Here is a 21,901-nt window from a genome sequence, read left to right as displayed (position 1 = left end):
AGTGTTAAAAATATTTGTTAAATCACAGCGAGGAAGACTTTTTTAATTTTTATTTTTAGATGCTCACCGTTTATTTCAAGGAAGATTTAATTCGGGACTAATCACAGTAGGTATAGGGACCACTGTAATGGGAATGAGATTGGGTTCAACTCTGAATACAGCATGGACAAATGGGAATTTATAGCCAAGGAGTAGGAGAGAATAGAAAATTCTTTAAGTGGATAGAAAATTACTAAGAGGAAACATGGGATGGGGGGAGTTGAGGGAAACTGGTTAAACTAACCTAATATGATTCTTGGAGAGGACAGGTGAGGGTGACCAGAGGTTATCTGGGAAGTGATGGAGGATGGAAACCTGTTGAGATACTGAAGACAATCAGATATCAAGGATGAAGGTTCTGGTGAAGATGACTTAAGAGCATTCTTTGCTAAAACTGGATTTTACATGGAAGTGCAGACATGGTCCTAGGGCAGGGTTCACAGGTCTGACCAAAGTTTTGCCAAGCAAAGAGTCTTTGGATAAAGCTCATGACCTTTCACTAATCCTGTCTTCCTTTCTCTCTTGGGAGCAGTTATGAGTCTGGTATATTTGGTTTCTAGAACTTTTCCTATATTTTTATTCTGTGTACAGATGTATCGACAAAAACTATACAGTATTGTTTGTGTATATGTGTGTGTTTATCTGTGTTTTTATATTGAATTTCTCAATTTGTTTTCTCTTAGTACTGTGCCTTGAAGATTTGGTCATAGAAGTAGATATAAATATATCTTTTCCCTTAAATTTTCACAACATTCCATAGTTTGAATAGTCAGTTGCCTATTGGTAATATGTGAGTCATTTACAATTGTTGCAGTGACAAACAATGATCATCCTTTTTGGGCATACATACAAATGTTATTCTGGGACAGATACTGAAAAAAAGTATTGCTGGATCTTAGGTTACATACATTTAATGAATACTGTCAAGTTGTTCACCCAAATGGCTGTAAGTTTACACTCTTAAACACAGTACATAGAGTACCTTCCTCCACATCCATGTCCTTACTACATGTTATACCAAAGTTACAAATATTGACCAATCTATGGGACAAATTGACACTGCATTGTTTTACTTTCCCTTTCCATGATTAAGAGTGAGAGTGAACATCTTTTCATATGTTTGTTAGTAATTTGTAACTTTCCTGTGAATTTGCCCATACGAATTTCCTATGAATTTCTCTGTTGGATTTTTGTCTTTTACTTATTGATTGTTAGATATTCTCTGTGTATTCTAGATACTAACCATTTGGCATATATGTCACAAATATTTTCTTCCACTTCATAGCTTATATTTAACTTTATAGCATTAAAGTTTTAAATGTAAGAACTCTTTCCCCCAGTGGCTTTGAATTACATCTTTTATTTAAGCACATATTTTCTGTACCAAGGTCATAAAGGCTTCCTGCTGTATGTTATTCTAGTACTTTTTGGTTCCCCTTTTTATGGCTAGATTTGGAATTTATTTTCGTGAGTAGGTATTCTAATCTAATACCATCTGTTGGTGGGGGTGAATTTAGCTAAGCATGTATTGTAAATGTCACAATCCACCCTTAGTATGACAATCATATGACAACAGAGTGACTGTACCATTTTTTAATTCCCACCAACAAGTATTTAAGTGTTACAGTTGTTCAGCATGCTTTCCACACCTCATTTAGCAATTAAAAAAATTTCATATGTTCTGTAGGTATGTTGTAAAAACTTATTTTGGTTTTAGTTTGCACGTTGCTGATAGCTAGTGATTCTGAACTTCTTTCCACATACATACGCACTATCCATGTATCATTTTTGGTGAAATGTCTTGGAATATTTCACTCATTTTCTAATTGGATTGTTTCTTCTTATTGTTGAGTTACTGTTGAGTTTCTTTATGTGTTCTGAGTACAAGTCCTTTAACAGGTATGTGATCGCAAATGTATTTTTTTCCAGTCATTAGATTGTCTTTTTTATTTGTTTATTTTTAAATATTTTTATTGGCACGTATTGGTTATACAGAGGGATTTCATTGTGATACATGTATCTGATGTGCCCTGAGCAAATTCACCCCCACTTTCATTCCTCCTTGTCCCTCCACCCCCTTCTTGGAATGACTTCAGTAGGTTTTATTGTTATGTTTACTTTGACCATATTAAAAAATAATATCATCTGTGATAATCAATTTCTACATTGAAAACTTGATAGTTATATAGTAGAACTACAGAGGATATAATCTGTATGTAGCATGATCTGAGTTCTTGGTCTTTTTTCTCCTTTTATTTTATCATTTTTACATTTAATGACCTGAGTTCTGTCAGTCCAGTTATCCACTTCATCATTCATCGATGATTTATTGAGCAGTTTCTATTTCAAGATACTGTGGTAGACATATGGAACAGAGTGAAGAATAAGAAAAATTTGATTTCTTTTCTCACGGAGGTAGCTTTCATGTGGTGTGTGTATGACATGGAGGAGTTTGGGAGGAAGTGAACAGTTTAATTAACTTACATAACATTAATTATGATTATTTATGATTAACTAAATTAGTAACATTTGTTGTAGACCTTACTAAGAAGAAAAACAGTATGCTATGACAGATTTTAACTGAAAGTCTAATTCTGGTGCTGGTGCTGGTAGAAAGGAGGTTAGGGCAAGCTCTCTTGAATAGTAACATTTAAGCTGAGCCTGTAGCGTGACCATGCAGGCTGAGACTGAAACAAAGGTATAAGAATGAATACTTGAAATAAAAGAAAACAGTGCATGCACAGGTCCTGAGATGGGAAGGAGCTTGGGGCTTGGAAAAACTGTGAGAAAACTAGTGTGGCTGGGGTCAGAGGACAAGAGGGAAGTGTGTGAGGCCTGGTATTGTGCACATGGATCAGATCTGATAGATCAGGGGTCTTACAGATCAAGTTGAGCATTATTGGCTAAAATTAATGAGAAGCCATAGAAAAATTGTAATTAAGTGACATGAGATATACATTTTTATAGGGTCCTCCTGGCTGTTGAGGAGAGTGGGTGGTATCTAAGGATGGATGTGAGGAGATGATTTAGGAAGCTATTATTGTGGGTCAGATCATTGGATTAAAATGATTGTGGAGATAGAAAGCATTAACTTGTTATTTTTTAAAATACCAATTAATAAAAAGCAAAAGCTAATTGTCAGGAAAATGGTTGGTACAGAAGTTATTTTCCAAAAATGTCAAAGAAATGGCAGGAGGGGCTTGTAAAGTCAGCTCAGCTGAAAGTTCAGCTGTAGAGGTTTACTCTCCTAGTTGTCCAGTCCAATCTGGCTGAATACCAGACATAGAAAATGGACAGCTCTTACAGAGCTATGTGTACGTGGCATTTTTATAATTGTAGTCACTTAAACTTACAAGGAAAACTTGTAAGTCAAAATGAAGTAATAGTGGACCACTTGGTCAGGCACTTGGTACTTTGGTAAATATATAATTATCTCCAAATTTGTCTGTGTTGTTATTCACATTTTATCTATCATCTATCTATCTGGTGGTACTGGGGGTTAAATTTGGGGCCAGCCCTTTTTTGCTTTAGTTATTTTTCAGATAGGTTCTCATGTATATGCGTGGGGCTATCCTTGGACCATGATCCTCCTCTCTATGCCTCCCATGTAGCTGGGATTACAGGTATGCATCACCATGTCTGTCTTTTTTGTTTGCTCAGGCTGGCCTCAAACCACAATCTCCCAATCTCTACCTCCTGAGTAGCTGGAATTACAGACATTATCCAGTGGTCCCAATCATATTAGATTTTTAAAACCTTTTCTCTTCATTACTTGGACATCTGAGAATACCATATAGTGATAAGATCCTTATAAAAATAGATGACTTTACACATATACCTTAAGGGAGACAGCAGGAAATCTAATCTGAGGCGAATTAGAACAGTCACCTATGGCTGGATAAGCTTGAGAGATACCATATGCGCTGTCATCCTTTTGGGAATTTAGAGTGCATATGAAAATCATTATAACTAAAAAAGCAAAGTTAAATTTATTATTTGGCAGGTAAAGAAGAGATATGCCATTCAAACATGATGTTAATGAATCTTTCTAAGTTAAAAGGGGGAAAGGCTAGATCTAAGACAAGAGCTGGAAGCTTTGCTAAAATAAGGCAGGACACTAAAGAACATTATTTGATGGTAATGAGAAGATTATAAAGCTTCTTTTAGAATGTTCATTGCTCTGGTACATCGCAGTAAGTATGGGCATGGTTCTCAACGAAGTCCAAAATGAGCTAATAAGACTCTACTGAGTTTGAGGTCATATAGCAATCACTTTCATACACATAAGTTTAGGATTTGGAAACATTGTTTTCAACCTAGTGTTAAAGATTCTAAGAAGATCTGTAGTGGAGGAATCTGCTTAACCCTGGCTAAATCTGCATCCCTCAATTTGAATTCTGAACCTTCTTTTTAATACCTAATTTCTTGGGAAACATATCATGGAAATGCTGCTTTACTAAAGTGTGCATATTTTCAGGAACAAATTAACCCAATAGCTCATTGTCAAGGATTCAGCACAGATGTGTTCGGGATTTCAACCTTGTCATTGAACTTACTGACAGTAAGATAATAATGATAACAGTGATAATAATACCCAGGTATCCGAAGAGGAGGTTATTTATGATATCGTTCGGATTCATCCTTATATAATTCCTTACTTTCTTGGAGAAAGGTGAAATATGAATGTTTTGGAAAGACATTTAGGTTCTAGAGACCTAAGAAATAGTAGGATGTGGGGTGAATTGAAGCTCTTGGTGACCTTGTTGTGTTGGTGACCACAGCTCCTTTTGCTCAAAACAGTGCTCCATCTTCTCCAGGCACTGGAGGCAGATGCAGCCTCCCTGGAGTCTTCAGCCTCTCATGTTGGTGAAGGAAAGTCAGATCTCAGGCATAGCTCCTCTTGAGTCTTTCTTTAATTCATATCATTTTTGCTACTTAGGTGTTAGAAGCTTTACTGTTGGATAGGTTTCTCTAACTGGCATTTCCATTGCTTAGAACTGATACCCTGGCATCCTACATATACACAACATACACACAAACACACACACATGCATGTACAAAGAAAAGAAAATGAATTTTTTTTCCAACAGAATCAGTATCAGGAATATTGTTTGATACATGCTATTGATATGTCAATTAGACATGAAATTGCATGAATACATGTTTCATGAATTGCAGACTGGAGATATTTTCACTTTTTCTTCTTTCCTTTATGGTTTTTTTATGTTACCCTCTTTCTGCCGTTAGATATGAAACTCCTAAGGTAATAGGCTAGATCCACAGAAACTAACATTTATGAAGCTCAAAGGCAGACTTTTACAAATCCTTTAAAGAAATAATATAAGCCAGATGTCCCAGCTCTTATAGATTTAGGTTACTTTGAGCACTTGTCCATCCCATGCAAAGCTGAAGTTTTTCCTAAAATTTCTTGAGATTTTGTGACCATGTCTGGAGCTTCTCTATGGGATGTTTCTAATCTGCAGTGCAGTCATTCTAGACATGAAACATAACTCCTCTTTGCCTTTCCCAACATGCACACACCACACACACAGACACACAAATGCAAATGACACACATGTCCTGTTCATACATGCATTTGGTAATATCAGAGACTTTACTAAAGGTTTGAGTGGGAGACAGATCAGCTTATAGAGACTTGACTTCAAACTGAGGAACAGGCATCCCCATTCCTAAAATGCTAGTCAGGGACCCCATATTTGGGAAATTTCCACTGACTTCTGCCCACAAACTTCTCTTCATCACTCCATCTGTTTTGTTCCTTTCTCCTCTCTCTTCTTTCATCACCATTTTATTCTCTGAAAGTTATTAAATATTTTCCTATTTTCTTAGGGCAATTTAAGCTATTCTTTTGAAGACAAGACATTTGATAATATTGTAATTCTCTGTTTACCTTCATATAACTTATTTCTCTTGTCCAGCCCAAGACAGTTCCTTCTTAGAATCAGGTATGGCAGTTGAGATAATAATGTTTTTATCTCATTACACTTTGTTTTGAATTTTCAATTTTCTATTTAATACTAAAAGAAATAAGCAACAATTCTTTTGTAAAAACATAATAGTTCTAATGGGATTTTAATGATAGCCTTTTTTTGGGGGGGAGGGATATATGTAATACTCATTACTGTAAACTCTTGACTCACCTGCATAGCCATTCTGTCATTGACAGATTGCTTGCCTGAGAGGTTTGTTGCTTGCTTTGAGGGGCTTTGTGTGCTAACCCTGTCCATGACCTATGAATGTTATGTAACCTTGGAGCTGAGTTTTCTAGCAACAAGGCCTTCACACATATTGCCTCTGAGACATGTATTGGTTGCACATTCTATCTTGACTGAATCATAGAAATTGGCATAATCTGTGAAGTGTAAGATGCCTTCAAATTATCTGAGAATGTGCCCCTTTAGGTTTATCTAAAAATGTGTATCAGCTGGGTGCTGGTGGTTCACACTGGTAATCCTTGCTACTTGGGAGATTGGGTTTGGGAAGATTGTCATTCAAGGTCAGCCTAGGCAAATAATTTGCAAGACCCCATCTCCAAAATAACAAGAGCAAAATGGACTAGAGGTGTGGCACAAGCAGTAGAGTGTCTGCTTTGCAAGTGCAAATCCCTGAGTTCAAACCCCCGGCTCTCCCATCCCACAAAATGTATATCTTACCAGGATGAAAGTATCCTTATTGACATATCATCAAACAAAAACCTGGTACTTTAAAAAAGATTTCTGAAAGAGCATTAGCATTGATTAGAGGACTTCTCTTATGGTGAAGATAATAGGACTGAGAAAATGAGGTGTGGGATGTCTTATGCCCTTGACAAGGAGATAAAGCAAAAGATGGTTGCCATAACAAAGAGGGAAAGAAGATTCCATACACTTTTTAAAAGTTGCTGACATTTTTCCTGATTTTAGTGGTTTCCACTTTTAACTTGTAATTGAGAAAGTCAAAGAAGTCCTGAGTGCTACCTTAGCATATCTTAGGACTTCCTCAGTGGAAACTTAGGTCACGTTTCGTCTTTAAGGTTAACTCCAGGTAACAAATTCGTATAGAGCCTCTAGCTATCGTGATTTTATTTTACTTCCATATCTTATGTTGCTACAATGCTGACAACGATACAATACTACAATGCCTAGAACTCTGGGATTTGGAGGGAGCCTGCTTAATCAAACTACTCTACAACTCTGTCTCACATTTAATGTTTGTATCTGTGTTAAGATTGTTTGGATGTATTACATGATTTATTTTTCACGACAAGTCTTTGGACAAGTCATTGCTTTCCTCAGGGCTCCATTTACTTCCTTGTTTCTAATGGTATAAATAAAGGAATTCAGAAGAGGTGTGAGGATAGTATTTAGCACAGACACCACCTTATTAATTTTAAAGGAGGAGTGTGCTGTGGGTCTCAGATACATTAACAAAAAACAGCTCCATAGAGCAAGGAGACAACAGTCAGGTGAGAGGCACAGGTAGAGAAAGCCTTTTGGCGTCCAGTGGCTGAAGGAATCCATAGGATGGTGGACAGGATATAGATGTAAGAAATGATAGTGAAGAGGAGTGACCCTGGAATCACAAGAATGGTTGCCAAGAGACCCAGGAGTTCCAAAATATTGGTGTTTGCACAAGCTGCTTTCAGGATGGGACCATCATCACAGAAGAACTGATTGATGACATTGTTGCCACAGAATGGCAGTTGGACAAGCAGCATGGTCTGACAAAACACAATGGTGAAGCCCACAAACCAGGAGCTGAGGGCCAGCTGCAGGTAGAGGTTGCTGGTCATGATTGTGGAATAGTGAAGGGGCTTGCAGATGGCCAGGTAGCGGTCAAAAGACATGGCAGCGAGGACCAAGAACTCAGTGGTGCCCAGAAAGAAGTAGAAGAAGGCCTACAGCAGGCAGCAGGGAGTGCAGATGACTGTTTTTGCTACCACAAAAGTTTCCAGCAGTTTGGGGATGATGGTAGTAGTATACCAGATCTCTAGGAAGGCCAGATTGCAAAGGAAGAAGTACACTGGCATCTGTAGCCTTGGCTCAACCCAGACAATGACAATAATAAGCCCATTTCCTGCAAGGGTTAGTAAGTAGATGAGAAATCACTGTAAAGAGAGGCACTTGGAATCCTTGGATACCAGGAAGCCTAGGAGGGTGAACTCTGTGATTACTGTGCCATTTCTCATGTCCCATGATACCTACAAAGAGCAGGGAAGTTACCCCTTAGAATCATTATTATTATTTTTTTTAGTAAAGACTTTTTAGTTCTTATATTTCTTTACTTCCTACCTTTCTAGTTAAATTTTTGTTTACTTTTCTGACTGACACTTTAAATGTATCTCTTATAAAGAACATAGAGTTGAGTGTTTAAAATATTTTGGTCTTCTTTAAAGAAGAACTGACACCAACCCTCCTTAAACTGTTCCATGAAATAGAAAGGGAAAGAAACCTGCCTAACACATTTTATGAAGCCAGTATTATACTTATCCCAAAACGAGGCAAAAACACATCCAAAAAAGGAGAACTATAGGCCAATCTCCTTAATGAACATTGATGCAAAAATCCTCAATAAAATAATGGCAAACTGAATTCAACAACACATCAAAGAGATCATTCACCACGACAAAGTAGGCTTCATCCCAGGAATGCAGGGGTGGTTCAACAAAGAAAATCAATAAACATAATAAACCACATTAACAGAAGCAAAGACAAAAACCACTTGATCATCTCAATAGATGCAGAAAAAGCCTTTGATAAGATCCAACACCATTTCATGATAAAAGCTTTAAGAAAACTAGGAATAGAGGAATGTACCTCAACATTATAAAATCTATACATGACAGACCTACAACCAGCATTATACTTAATGGTGAAAAACTGAAACCATTCCCTCTAAAATCAGGAATGAGACAAGGATGCCCACAATCTCCACTCCTATTCAACATAGTACTGGAATTCCTAGCCAGAGCAATTAGGCAAGAAGAAGGAATAAAAGGAATACAAATAGGTAAAGAAACTGTCAAAATATCCCTATTTGCAGACGATATGATCCTATACCTTAAAGACCCAAAAAACTCTACTCAAAAGCTCCTAGACACCATCAATAGCTACAGCAAGGTAGCAGGATATAAAGTCAATGTAGAAAAATCATTAGCATTTCTATACACTAATAATGAACAAACTGAGAAAGAATATATGAAAACAATTCCATTTATAATAGCCTCAAAAAAAAAATCAAGTAAGTAGGCGTAAAATTAACAAAGGATGTGAGTGACCTCTACAAGGAAAACTATAAACTTCTGAAGAAAGAGATTGAGGAAGACAATAGAAAGTGGGGAGATCTCCCATGTTTATGGATTGGTAGAATCAACATAGTAAAAATGTCTATACTCCCAAAAGCAATCTACATGTTTTATGCAATTCCCATCAAAATCCTAATGAAATTCATCAAAGAGATTGAAAAATCTACCATTGAATTTATTTGGAAACACAAGAGGCCATGAATAGCCAAGGCAATACTCAGTCAAAAAGAACAACGCTGGAGGTATCACGATACCTGACTTCAAACTATATTATAAAGCAATAGCAATAAAAACAGCATGGTACTGGCACAAAAACAGACATGAAGACCAGTGGAACAGAATAGAGGACCTGGATATGAAGCCACACAATTATAACCAACTTATCTTTGACAAAGGCGCTAAAAGTGTACAATGGAGAAAAGACAGCCTCTTCAACAAAAACTGCTGGGAAAACTGGTTAGCAGTCTGCAAAAAACTGAAACTAGATCCATGTATATCACCCTATACCGATATTAACTCAAAGTGGATCAAGGACCTTAATATCAGACCCAAACTCTAAAGTTGGTACAGGAAAGAGTAGGAAATACTTTGGAATTAATAGATACAGGCAAGGACTTTCTCAATGGAACCCCAGCAGCTCAGCAACTAAGAGATAGCATAGATAAATGGGACTTCATAAAACTAAAAAGCTTCTGCTCAACAAAAGAAATGGTCTCTAAACTGAAGAGACCACCCACAGAGTGGGAGAAAATATTTGCCAGCTACACATCAAAGGACTGATAACCAGAATATATAGGGAACTCAAAAAACTAAATTCTCCCAAAATTAATGAACCAATAAAGAAATGGGGAAGTGAACTAAACAGAACTTTCTCAAAAGAAGAAATTCAAATGGCCAAAAAAACACATGAAAAATGCTCACTATCTCTAGCCATAAAGGAAATACAAATCAAAACCGCACTAAGATTCCACCTCCCCCCTGTTAGAACAGCTATCATCAAAAACACCACTAACAACAGGTGTTGGTGAGGATGTGGGGAAAAAGGAACCCTTTTACACTGCTGGTGGGAATGTAAACTAGTAGAACTACTCTGGAAAAAAATTTGGAGACTACTTAAAAAGCCAGACATCTATCTACCATATGATCCAGCAATACCACTCTTGGGGATATACCCAAAAGACTGTGACACAGGTTACTCCACAGGCACCTGCACACCCATGTTTATTGCAGCATTATTCACAATAGCTAAGATATGGAAACAGCCAAGATGCCCCACTACTGACGAATGAATTAAGAAATTGTGGTATTTATACACAATGGAATATTACGCAGCCATGAAGAAAAAGGAAATCTTATTATTCGCAAGTAAATGGATGGAACTGGAGAACATCATTTTGAGTGAGGTTAGCCTGGCCCAAAAGACCAAAAATCATATGTTCTCCCTTATAGGTGGACATTAGATCAAGGGTAAACACAACAAGGGGATTGGACTTTGGTCACATGATAAAGCGAGAGCACACTTGGGAGGTATGAGGATAGGTAAGACACCCAAAAAAATAGATAGCATTTGTTGCCCTAACTGCAGAGAAACTAATGCAGATACTTTAAAGCAACAGATGCCAATAGGAGAAGGGGACCAGGAACTAGAGAAAAGGTTAGTTCAAGAAGAATTAACTTAGAAGGTAACACACATGCACAGGAAAGCAATGCGAGTCAACTCCCTGTATAGCTATCCTTATCTCAACTAGCAAAAACCGTTGTTCCTTCCTCTTATTGCTTATACTCTCTCTTCAACAAAATTAGAGATAAGGGCAAAATAGTTTCTGCCTGGTAGCGAGGGGATGGGGGGGAGAGTAAGGGAGTAGGGGGAAAGGGGGAGAAATGACCCAAACATTATATGCACATATGAATAAAAGAAAAAGAATAAAATAAAATAGCAATAAAAAAATAAAATATTTTGGTCTTTTATTTATTTACTTTTGCAGTGCTGGGATTAAATCCTGGGCTTCCTCCATTCTAGACAGATGCTCTACCACTGAACTACAGCCATACCTTCTCCTTAGAATCTTAAAGTACAGTCGAGTATAGTTGGAAAAATAAAAAGAATTCTATTTAACGTCCTTCAGGTCCTGTGTATCAGGCCCTCCTCCTCCCATGCACATACACACCAGGTCCACCTTCCTTATTGATGATGTGGCTGGTTCTTTTGCCAGCTAAACCAACATTTAATGGACTTTGAAACTATTAAGTACACTTGACAACTGAAAAATATTCTTTCCACCCTTATACAGCAATGAGAATAATAATTTTACATATAATAGCTTGTCTCTCAGTAATCTATATGATAAGTGGATAGTGTGTATAATGGCACATGTATGTAAACATAGCTATGAATTCATCTCCACTCCATATTATATACTGAAAGAGAATTCTTGACTATATTAAATATATTTTTAAGGTAGTCCATATTATGTGCATATTAAAATAACTAAACAGTACTCAGTTCAGCAGCACATATACTAAAATTGGAATGATACAGAGAAAATTAGCATGATCCCTATGCAAGGATGATATGCAAATTCATGAAGTGTTCCATGTTTAAAAAAAATAAAGAAAATAACAAAAAACATTCTTGCCATTATGTTAGTGATGAGATACAACTTAGATAATACAACAGATGTTTTTCTCATGAATCCTTCCCCCCTCCCTCCCTTTCCTTCTTTCCTTCCTCCCTCCTTCCTTCCTTCTTTCCTTCCTCTCTCCCTCTCTCCCTTCTTCTTTCCTTCTTCCTTTCCCCCACCTTTTGCAGTGCTGGGGATCAAACCAAGGGTCCACCAATGCTAGGCAAGCACTCTACCACTAAACAACAACTTCAGCCCCAGACTCTTTCTTTTAAGGAGACAAAAAATCAAGACTAAATAAACAAAACATTTAGGAAGTAGGAAAATACATACTAAAGTTAAATTCAGAATTCCAAATTAGTTGAATCATAGCTTGATATAAAGAAATACCTAATAAATGTATGTTGGATAAAGATCTGTAGAAATTAACCATAAAAAGTGAAAAGGCAGGTTTCAAGTATAACATACTGGGAATCCTGGAAACCTTCCCTTGTGACTAAATATCTTTTTATACCAATAAAGCATTCCTGCTTATATGTGCAAATTCATAGACTGATTCATAGACTGTGTTACTAAAATTTACTGGAAAATAGTGACATGACTTCCATTCTTATTGAAGCTATGCTTCCTTATGATTTTCCTTTGAAATGGGTAAGATAAATTACTGTGAAATGAATTGTGCAATTTTTCAAGTACACAGAAAACTTAGAATGAAAGAGGTAGTTTATGGTTCACTAATAGTTTCATTCTTTCCCTATATGAGGGAATAGTTAGGAACAAAAAATACTTCCAGTTCCTCTTACCTCCTTTCTAGAAAAGTTTTTTTTTTGGTCTATAATGTCACATGCTCCAGTATTTTTCCATGAGACAATGAATGAGGGAGAGAAGTATTTGAGTGTGCACTAGTGGCCAATGTAACTGGCCATGAACCTGATCCTTATATAAGGTGGACATGGAATTATCTTCATTCCTTTTGCAGAGGAGAGTGGCAGTCTCTCCAGGTCAGTATAAAATTTTCAAGAGCTAAACATTCCACAATTTGGAGAATTAGATTATGAATCCCATTAGCATTTGTCGAGAGCTTATTATGTTCCAAGTCCTGCGAGGATATTTAAAAAAACTTACCATCTAACAGGGAAAGAGACTCTGTATGATAATTACGAAACTGTAAAGTTGCACACAGATTGCTTTGAGAATATTTGGAAGGGCAGGGGTTAATGGAGATTTTCCTTTAGTGTTTAATGCTCAGCCCAAGCTGAGTCCTGGAGTTAAACAGGGAGAGTGGAGCAAGGAGGGGGCAAGAATCCAATGCTTGTGAATTAGAAGCTGAGCAAGGAATCCTACCTGAGATAGAGCTGGGAGTCAGACTGGCCCTACACTTCTGAAGAACTAAAGGGTGGGACAGTTTACATGATGGAGTCATGAGATTTTTGGAGGGTCTCAAGTCAGAAGTTTGCTAACATTGGGCAAACGTGTGGGTATGTGTGTATAGGAATTGTGGTGTCAGCCTTAGTCCCTAATATACATACATGTATACCTACATATGTGTGGTCACTCTTTAGAGACTCTGGTCACACCACTGCTGTAATATCAACTTGGAGGATATACAGGGAAGAGACATACTTTTTCTGGTTTTGAAAGGAATTTGGCATGACACTGGAATCAGGAGGACTCAGGAATAGCAGCAGTGGTGGTAGCAGAAAGGATGATAATGGAAGTGGCAGTGCCAGCTGAGAGGAGTGGTCCTCAACACAAGTGGCAGCAGTGCCCAGCAGAAGGGATGCGGAGACAGTAGTAGTGGCAAAGACCAGATGGCAGCTGGCCAGATAGCTGAGTGGACTGGGTTGGAAACACATGTGAAGTTTGGAGGAAGGTTGGAAGTCTTGATCAGGCAAGTAAAAACAATATTCAGATATTCAGAGAAACACAGAAAAGCAATCTCAAATCTATAAATTTAAGGGTTATAGAGTTCAAGTACTGGATTAAACACCGAGGTCTATAATTATCAAAATTCAGTCCTATGTTCTAGACTTTTTTCTTTTCCCTTTAGAAATGTCACAATGTGTATAATGAACTGCCATTCCTTCTTTCCTCACATCAGTGAGTTGCCTCTTTACTCACTCTCCAATGTATCCTTTACTTTCCATTTCATCTATGCTACTTTGTACTTGTTTATACTTTCATGGTTCATCAGTATCAAAGTACTGCCTCCTCCTGCTGGGGGATGGCTCAAGTGGCAGACTTCAAATGGAAGTGCAAGGTGTCTGACTTCAAATCCCAGTACCACCAAAGTGTGGCCTAGTGTGTGGATGCCCTTTCTCCTGACCTGCCATACTCTTTACTACCACAATTCAAATTGTATTAAGGTTTATTAAATTAAAACACAATTCAATTATGTTATTCCTTATAACCTTAAGGGTGGCATCCCTAACTCCTTAACATGATGTGCAAGGCCATTTGATATGATTTTACCTACCTTTCCAGCCTCATCTGTCACTTTTCCTTCTTCCTTTCTCATTCTGTGCTTTTGTTTCTTAATTGAATTTCTCAGGGTTGGAGGTTGGCAAACCACTGCTCTGTTGTTGTATATAAAGTTTAACTGGAACACAGCCACACTCATCTGTTTACATATCGTCTGTGGCTGCTTTTGTGCTACAATGTAGAGCTTAGTAGTTGCAAGAAAGACAACACAGAATTCCCACACCCAAAATATTTACAGTCTGGTCCTTTGCAGACAGTTTGTTGACCCTGCTCTAGTTTCCTGAGTGCCATCCTTTCTTTTGCTTCCAAGTTATTGCATATGCTGTTTCCTTTGCTTCCATAACCTTCCCCACTTTGAACATTGTTTAGCTAAGTCCTGTCTGCCTTCTAGATCTCAGCTTAGGAGTCTTCTCCATGGAAATCTTTCCCTGACTTCCCATCTCCAGGCCAGTTAAGGTGCTGCACTATACCCTCCCTTTGTGCCCTGTGCACGGCTATCACTGAGCTCTTACATAGTTGTTTTGCTTCCTTGGCTTCCTCTACAGACTCAGCACAATACCTTAGGACCTAAGAGTAGGGCTCAGCATGAAGTAAGCCCCCAAAAGATATTTCCTGAATGATTAAGTGGATAGCTTGTTGGCAATCTGTCTCCACTTCTTTCTAAGTTAGTGTAGACTGATACAGGCATGCATTTATATGTCCTACTCGCTCTTTTGTTTCAAATGCTGGGGTCATGTCCTCACAGGGACTGTGTGCTGAATAATATCTCCAAAGAGCTTCTCCTTAGCCAGTTTGGCTGCATGCAAACCTTTTTGCTCCATCTTTCCCTAATCAGGAAATGCTGTTTCTTACTGTTCTGGTTCCTCTTCCAGTTTCTCCAGGCTGCCTGAGTACAGATAGCTTTCTTGACTCACTTAATGCTTAGTGGTTTGAGATTGTGTTGAGTCATTTTTTTCTAAACTTTGTTGTTGCAATAAAGGACCCTGCCCTTTTCTTAAACATTTCATAGTCTTAGAAGAAACAAAAAATAAGAAAAGTGTTAATATATTTATTTCCTTCTCTGAATTTGGGATAAAGGAAAAATGTTCCAGGCCTTATTTGTTATATTTTTAAATTGTTGACAGGGACCAATTTAAGTTTTCAGTACTTTGATTGTGGAGTGAATTTGAAGATGCCCAGCATAGTTAAGCCTTCAGCAGAGACATCAGTTCCACATGGTACATATTCCACAAAGGGAAACACATGAGAATCACTGTTGCGGAGTTGGTGGGGGGGGGGGGGCGATCCTAAGTTGGAATGTGAATGAAAACAACTAGCTTGAAACTCACTCCAAGGATTGAAAGTTCTAGGAAGATGCAGGGCATAAAGACTACTTGCATTTAGGAAGGCCTAGGTCCAGGGCATTATTACGACTTTTCTTTCATGAGACTTAAATTCAGTTATTAGAATTGCTTCAAGAGATCAGGGCTAACCATATCTATTCATTGTAGAGAAAAGCAAAACTTTATCCAAAATAGTGCTCATTCCCTCTCTATGAGATACTCACAGCACAAAGGATTCCCAGGAAAACACTTCTGGTCTGGTGGTGTGTCCTTGCCCACCGATGGACTGAAAGAGAAGGAGAGTCTTGTTATACTGCCACTGTAATTGAAACAGAAAAAAATAATTCTCCTTTTTGCATAAGGAAAATGAATCTCTCTTTCTAGAAGTTAAGACAAGTGCCTTTCTGCACCATTGAATTTTATTCATAAATCTTTTAATAAATGGCAGTGTTTCTTCAGCATTTAGGAGAATTGTATGGAGAGTGATTAAAGCATAAGTTCACACTAGGTCATGATTTCTTCACTGAAAATAATGATTTATTAGTGGTCACTTCCCTAGCTTCCTCTGGGACAACAGCCTCTATAGATATGCTCTAGAGAGTCCCAAGAGATAAGGAAGCTCTCACTAAAAGTTTGTTCTTAAGTCAAACTGAGGAATTTTCAGTTTTCTGAATTCTAATTGGTAGCAGTCATCTCTGCATTCCTAAGGTAATTAATCATCGTCTGAGAGTCCTTGAGGTTCTGGGTTCTAGGTCTTAGATTTCTCAAAGGATGGAAACCAGTGGTATCTTAATAATTATTAACTGAGAATCTGTAATTAAGTGAATCAAGGATATTAAGTTTTATTAGTAATATGAAAAGTGTCTAAGTGCATAAGAATCTTCGAGTGAGCAGATAGAATTGCATTTGATTTTCCTGTGATCAATGAAGAGATCAGGGACCAAAGTATTTGAAGATCATATAAAGAGTTGATGGAGATAGGTTGAATAACTCATCATTTGAGGAAGTTCTATACGAAACAGGAAAATAGATTTGGAATTGCAACTTTTAAAAAATCAGTTTTAATGAAATTAAATAAATAATGCAATCAATTTTAATGAATTTACAGAGAATAAAATGCATTCACTTAAAATACAAGGTTCCATGAGTTTTGACAGAGATACAGAATATTCTTAGCACTCCAAAAAGTTCCTTTGTATCCATTTTCAGTTCTATCTCAACATCTTCTTTCTTACTCCAACAACCACTAATTTCTATGTCTGTGAATTAGTCTTGTGTGTTGTATAATTTGTATGTATATAGAATGAAATGGCAGCTATATTCTTTTGTCTCTGGGTGCTTTCAATTAGCAAAATGTTTTTGAGATTCAGCTATGTACTCATATGTTTTGTTGGATATAATAATATATTCCTTTTAATTGCTTAAGTTTCTATTGTATGAATACACCACAACTTGTTTATTCATTAAATTGATGAACATTTGAATTGTTTTGGTTTTGATTCTTATAAATAAAACTGTGTTGTGAGCATTCATACAGAAATCTTTTTGTGGCTTTGTTTTCACTTACTTTGGGTAAATGACTAAGAGTGTAATTCCTAAGTCATAAGGTAGTGTATGTTTGATTTTTTAAAGAAACAACCAAAATGTTCTTCAGTGAGGTTGTACCACTTGACACTTCCATCAATAACTGTATGAGAGTTCTAGTTACTTCACATATTCAGCAACACTTGCTATTATCACAAAAAAGTAGACATTGTTTTTGTTTTTCTGGTGGCACTGGGGTTTGAATTTACTGCCTCAGGATTGCTAGGCTGGTGTTCTTACTGCTTGAGCCTCTCCACCAACCTTTATATTATGATGGATTTTTTCAAGCTAGGATCTTGAGAACCATTTTCCCAGGCTGTCTTTGAACCATGATCCTCCTGATCTCTGCTTCCTGAGTAGGTAGGATTACAGGTGTGAGCCATAGGCACCCAGGTTGGACCTTGTTTTTATTTGTATTTTCCTTATGACTAATGACATTAAACACATTTTCACATTCTTATTGATTCTTCATCATCTTTTATAAAGAGTTGATTTAAATGTTTTGCCCATTAAAAATAATTTAGATTATTTTTTCTTTTAATATTGTTATAAAAGTTTTTTATTTCAGATGAGTCCTTTGTTAGGTAAAAAAAAATTGAGAATATTTCCCCCCAATCTGTGGCATACTATTATTTTTCTTTATAATATATTTTGATATATAGAGATTTTTAATTTAAAAACTAATTTATCATTTCTTCTTTTAATGGTTTGTGTTTTTTTCTCTTGCATGCATCATATGGAAGAACTCTTCATGTACCCTATGATTGCAAAGAATTCCTTCTAAATTTCCTGTTAGATGCATAGGATTATGATTCATTTCATAGTAATTTTTTTGTATGGGATGAATGAATGCTTGAGTTTCACTTTTTTTTCTTATTGAATGTCTAGTTGAAATATATTTATCATATATGTCATTATGACAAAGGAAAACTAATTTAAACCCTAGTATAAAAGAGAAATAAGTAGAAATATGTGAAATAACCAATGAACAAATAAATGAGAAAAATCTGTGGTACCAAAGGATGGCTTTTTGAAAAGATCAATAAAATGGACAAAACAGTAGATAATTTAATCAAGATAAATGACAGAGAAAGAACCAGTTAACAATGTAAAGAATGAAAAGGGGAATATCACTAGAGATTAACAGGATAGGAAGAGGAGCATTATTTATATTCTATGCCAATAAATTTGATAATACAGACAAAATTCCTTGAAAAGCATGAATTATGAAAGGAGGTAAGGGAAAAATTCATGGTCACACTGTGTCTATTAAAGAAACTGAATTATCAATTTAAAGATTTCCTATAAAGAACACTCCAGGCCTTTGTCGTTTCTTGCATTAATTTATTCCAAATATTTTAGGAAGGAATGATGGAAATATTACACAAATTCCTTTGGAAAACAAAGGAGAAGGGACTAAGAAGGAATATTTTCCAACCTATTTTATGAAACTGGTACTACCCTGACACCAAAATCAAGGAAGATGCAAGAAAACAAAACTACTCACTAATAGCACTTATGTACACAGACATAAATTTCCCAAGTGGGATATAAGTACATTAAATGCAGCATTGAATACAGGCCCCCAGATAACTGGATGATGTCCACCCACATTGAGGGCATATCTGCCCCCACGTACTCTAGTCAAACTCAGGTGCCAATCTCCTCTAGAAACACACTCACAGAACACCCCAGAATCATGCTTTATCAGTTTTCTAGGTATTCCTTAATCCAGTTGAGTTGACTCCTAAACTTTATCATCACAAAATGTTATTGTAGTATAACGTTCTCCAGATTCATATATATTGTCTCAAATGGCAGGATTTCCTTCTTTTTAAAGGCTGAATAATATTCCACTGTATGTATATACCATATTTTCTTATTCCATTCTTATTCATTCCATTCATCAATTGTTGGAAAGTTAGACTGCTTCTATGTTTCAGAGGTTGTAAATAATGCTAAAATGAACATAGGTGTGCAAGTATCTCTTTGAGATACTTATTTCAAACCCTTTGGCTATATATCTGGAAATATGATTGCTGAATCATAAGGTAGTTCTTTTTTAAATTTTATTTTTTGTCTTTTCTTTTTTGCTGCTGGCATCGAACCCAGGGCCTCATGCATGCTAGGCAAGCGCTGTACCACCGAGCTACATCCCAGCCCTATTTTTTAAATTTTTTGAGGACCTTCCATATTGTTTCCCACCACAGCTGCTAAAATTTACATTCCCTCCAACAGAGTACAGGGTTTCTTTTTCCTTACATCCTCATCAACATTTATCTTTTGATAAAGAGCAGAGAGCAAAACACTTTGCTGCTAATATGTTAAACAGATAAAAACTTAAAACAGTTTTCCTTCAATATCAGGAACAAGACAAAAATGCACCCAAATATCTGCACTTAATTTTCCATCTTGTTATTTTTTTATTTTCTGTTTTTTTGTTCATATTTCTTTTTTTTTCATTTTTCTTTTATTATTCATATGTGCATACAAGGCTTGGTTCATTTCTCCCCCCTGCCCCCACTCCCTCCCTTACCACCCACTCCGCCCCCTCCCTCTCCCCCGCCTCAATACCCAGCAGAAACTATTTTGCCCTTATTTCTAATTTTGTTGTAGAGAGAGTATAAGCAATAATAGGAAGGAACAAGGGTTTTTGCTGGTTGAGATAAGGATAGCTATACAGGGCATTGACTCACATTGATTTCCTGTGCGTGGGTGTTACCTTCTAGGTTAATTCTTTTTGATCTAACCTTTTCTGTAGTACCTGTTCCCCTTTTCCTATTGGCCTCAGTTGCCTTAAGGTATCTGCTTTAGTTTCTCTGCGTTAAGGGCAACAAATGCGAGCTAGTTTTTTAGGTGTCTTACCTATCCTCACCCCTCCCTGTGTGCTCTCGCTTTTATCATGTGCTCATAGTCCAATCCCCTTGTTGTGTTTGCCCTTGATCTAATGTCCACATATGAGGGAGAACATACGATTTTTGGTTTTTTGAGCCAGGCTAACCTCACTCAGAATGATGTTCTCCAATTCCATCCATTTACCCACGAATGATAACATTTCGTTCTTCTTCATGGCTGCATAAAATTCCATTGTGTATAGATACCACATTTTCTTAATCCATTCGTCAGTGCTGGGGCATCTTGGCTGTTTCCATAACTTGGCTATTGTGAATAGTGCCGCAATAAACATGGATGTGCAGGTGCCTCTGTAGTAACAGTCTTTTCCCTTATTAAAATTGATTGAAAGTATCATTTTAACCATTAATAAATATAAATTCATATTTTTTATATTTCACTTTATATTTTTAATTAATGTAATTTTTTGTTTTTCAGTTTTTGTAAATGTTATCCTAATGTTTATCTTATTGCAGTTTACCTGCATTTGGTACCATATCACTTCATGTGTAGTGAGGACTTTCACAACAAAGAAAACAACAAAAAAAGAAAAAGCAGCCTATTGGATGGGAGAAAATTTTTTGCAAACCGTGTATCTGATAAAAGATATGCAAAGTATGTCTTTTATACATAACATGCAAAGTACATAAGGGTGCCTATAGCTCAACAGCAAGAGCAAAAACAAGACAACCTAATTGAAAAATGGGCAAAAGACTTGAATAGGCATTTCCCCAAAGACGAGAAAATTTCATTCTATTCCATCTGTCATTCCTTCAAAGGGTATTGTCTTAATCTATTTTGGGCTGCTATAATGAAAGACCATAAGCAGGCTATTATATAAATAACACAAACTTTTTGCATTCTGGAACCCAGGAAGTCTAAGATGAGGTGTTGGCAGACGCAGTGTCTGGTGAGGGCCTTCCTGGTTCATAGGTGGCTGTTATTTCACTGTGTTGTCATATGGTGGAAGGGACAAATTAACTGTCCCTTTTTACAGTCGTGAGGGTGGAGCCCTTATGACCCAATCATCTCACAAAAATCTAGTTCTTTGCTAATGCCACCCACCACCTTTGAGGGTAGTGTGTCAGTATATTAATTTTGGGGGAGTACTTAAGCATTCAATCCTTTGCAGTATACTTATTGCCAACTTCAAATTCCTTGCAGCCTACCTTTCTCTACCCACGAATCCCGTCAGTTACCTGGATTCTGCTAGAGAATGTTAGATGAGGTAAGTATGAGCCAGCACACACTCAGTGAAAAAGCTTGGAATCACAGCAGTACATACACATTTCTATAGTGCTTTCAATTCCTCTTTTTCCAAATTGGGTAACTCTAGTTAATTTCACTACTTAGGTAAACATGGCCCTAAATGAACGTATTTATAAGCTAGAAGCGATTATATTTCTATGCACACGCAATCTTTGCATTTTTTGGGTACTGAATCATCACTCCTCATGGTTTTGATTTGCTTGTGCTGTAAACTGGGCACAGGCAGAGTGATCTTACACTAAGTGTAAATGGTAGCAGTCAGGATCTAAAAGCCTATAAAAGTTTATCCCTTACCTGAAATTCTAGGGATTAGAAGAGTTTTGGATATCACGTTTTTTTCCCCCAGATTTTGAAATATTTGCACATACATAATGAGATATATAAGGGAT

General features: G+C 36.8%; 3 protein-coding genes and 1 non-coding gene across 5 annotated transcripts in view; 3 read left to right on the top strand and 1 right to left on the bottom strand.

Moving 5' to 3' along the window:
- Positions 1-21,901, top strand: part of LOC109674527 (olfactory receptor 10G9) — a 249,077-nt gene that overhangs the window by 1,317 nt on the left and 225,859 nt on the right. The gene's annotated exons all lie outside the window — the stretch shown is intronic.
- The window catches only part of Or4d5 (olfactory receptor family 4 subfamily D member 5), a 113,835-nt gene that overhangs the window by 1,303 nt on the left and 90,631 nt on the right, over positions 1-21,901 (top strand). The window contains exon 2 of one of the 2 annotated variants that reach the window (XM_074066499.1): positions 21,408-21,471. The exons of the other annotated variant lie outside the window; for it this stretch is intronic. Within the exon in view, the coding sequence (XP_073922600.1) occupies positions 21,467-21,471 (5 nt within the window). The 5' untranslated portion in view covers positions 21,408-21,466. The remainder of the gene's footprint in view (positions 1-21,407; positions 21,472-21,901) is intronic. 2 annotated transcript variants of the gene reach the window in all.
- Or6x1 (olfactory receptor family 6 subfamily X member 1) lies at positions 7,284-8,227 on the bottom strand. The gene is given in 2 exon segments (XM_020181580.2): positions 7,284-7,469; positions 7,472-8,227. Coding segments are annotated over 2 exon segments (936 nt in total). The 3' UTR covers positions 7,284-7,289.
- On the top strand, positions 11,839-11,945 carry LOC141421002 (U6 spliceosomal RNA). The gene has a single exon (XR_012445710.1). It is a non-coding gene; the product is annotated as a U6 spliceosomal RNA (small nuclear RNA).

The sequence above is a fragment of the Castor canadensis genome, chromosome 2 (assembly GCF_047511655.1).
Source record: "Castor canadensis chromosome 2, mCasCan1.hap1v2, whole genome shotgun sequence".
In the NCBI taxonomy this organism is placed as follows: Eukaryota; Metazoa; Chordata; class Mammalia; order Rodentia; family Castoridae; genus Castor; species Castor canadensis.
Note: the sequence above shows the minus strand (reverse complement) of the source record. Positions and strands in the feature narration are given on the sequence as shown.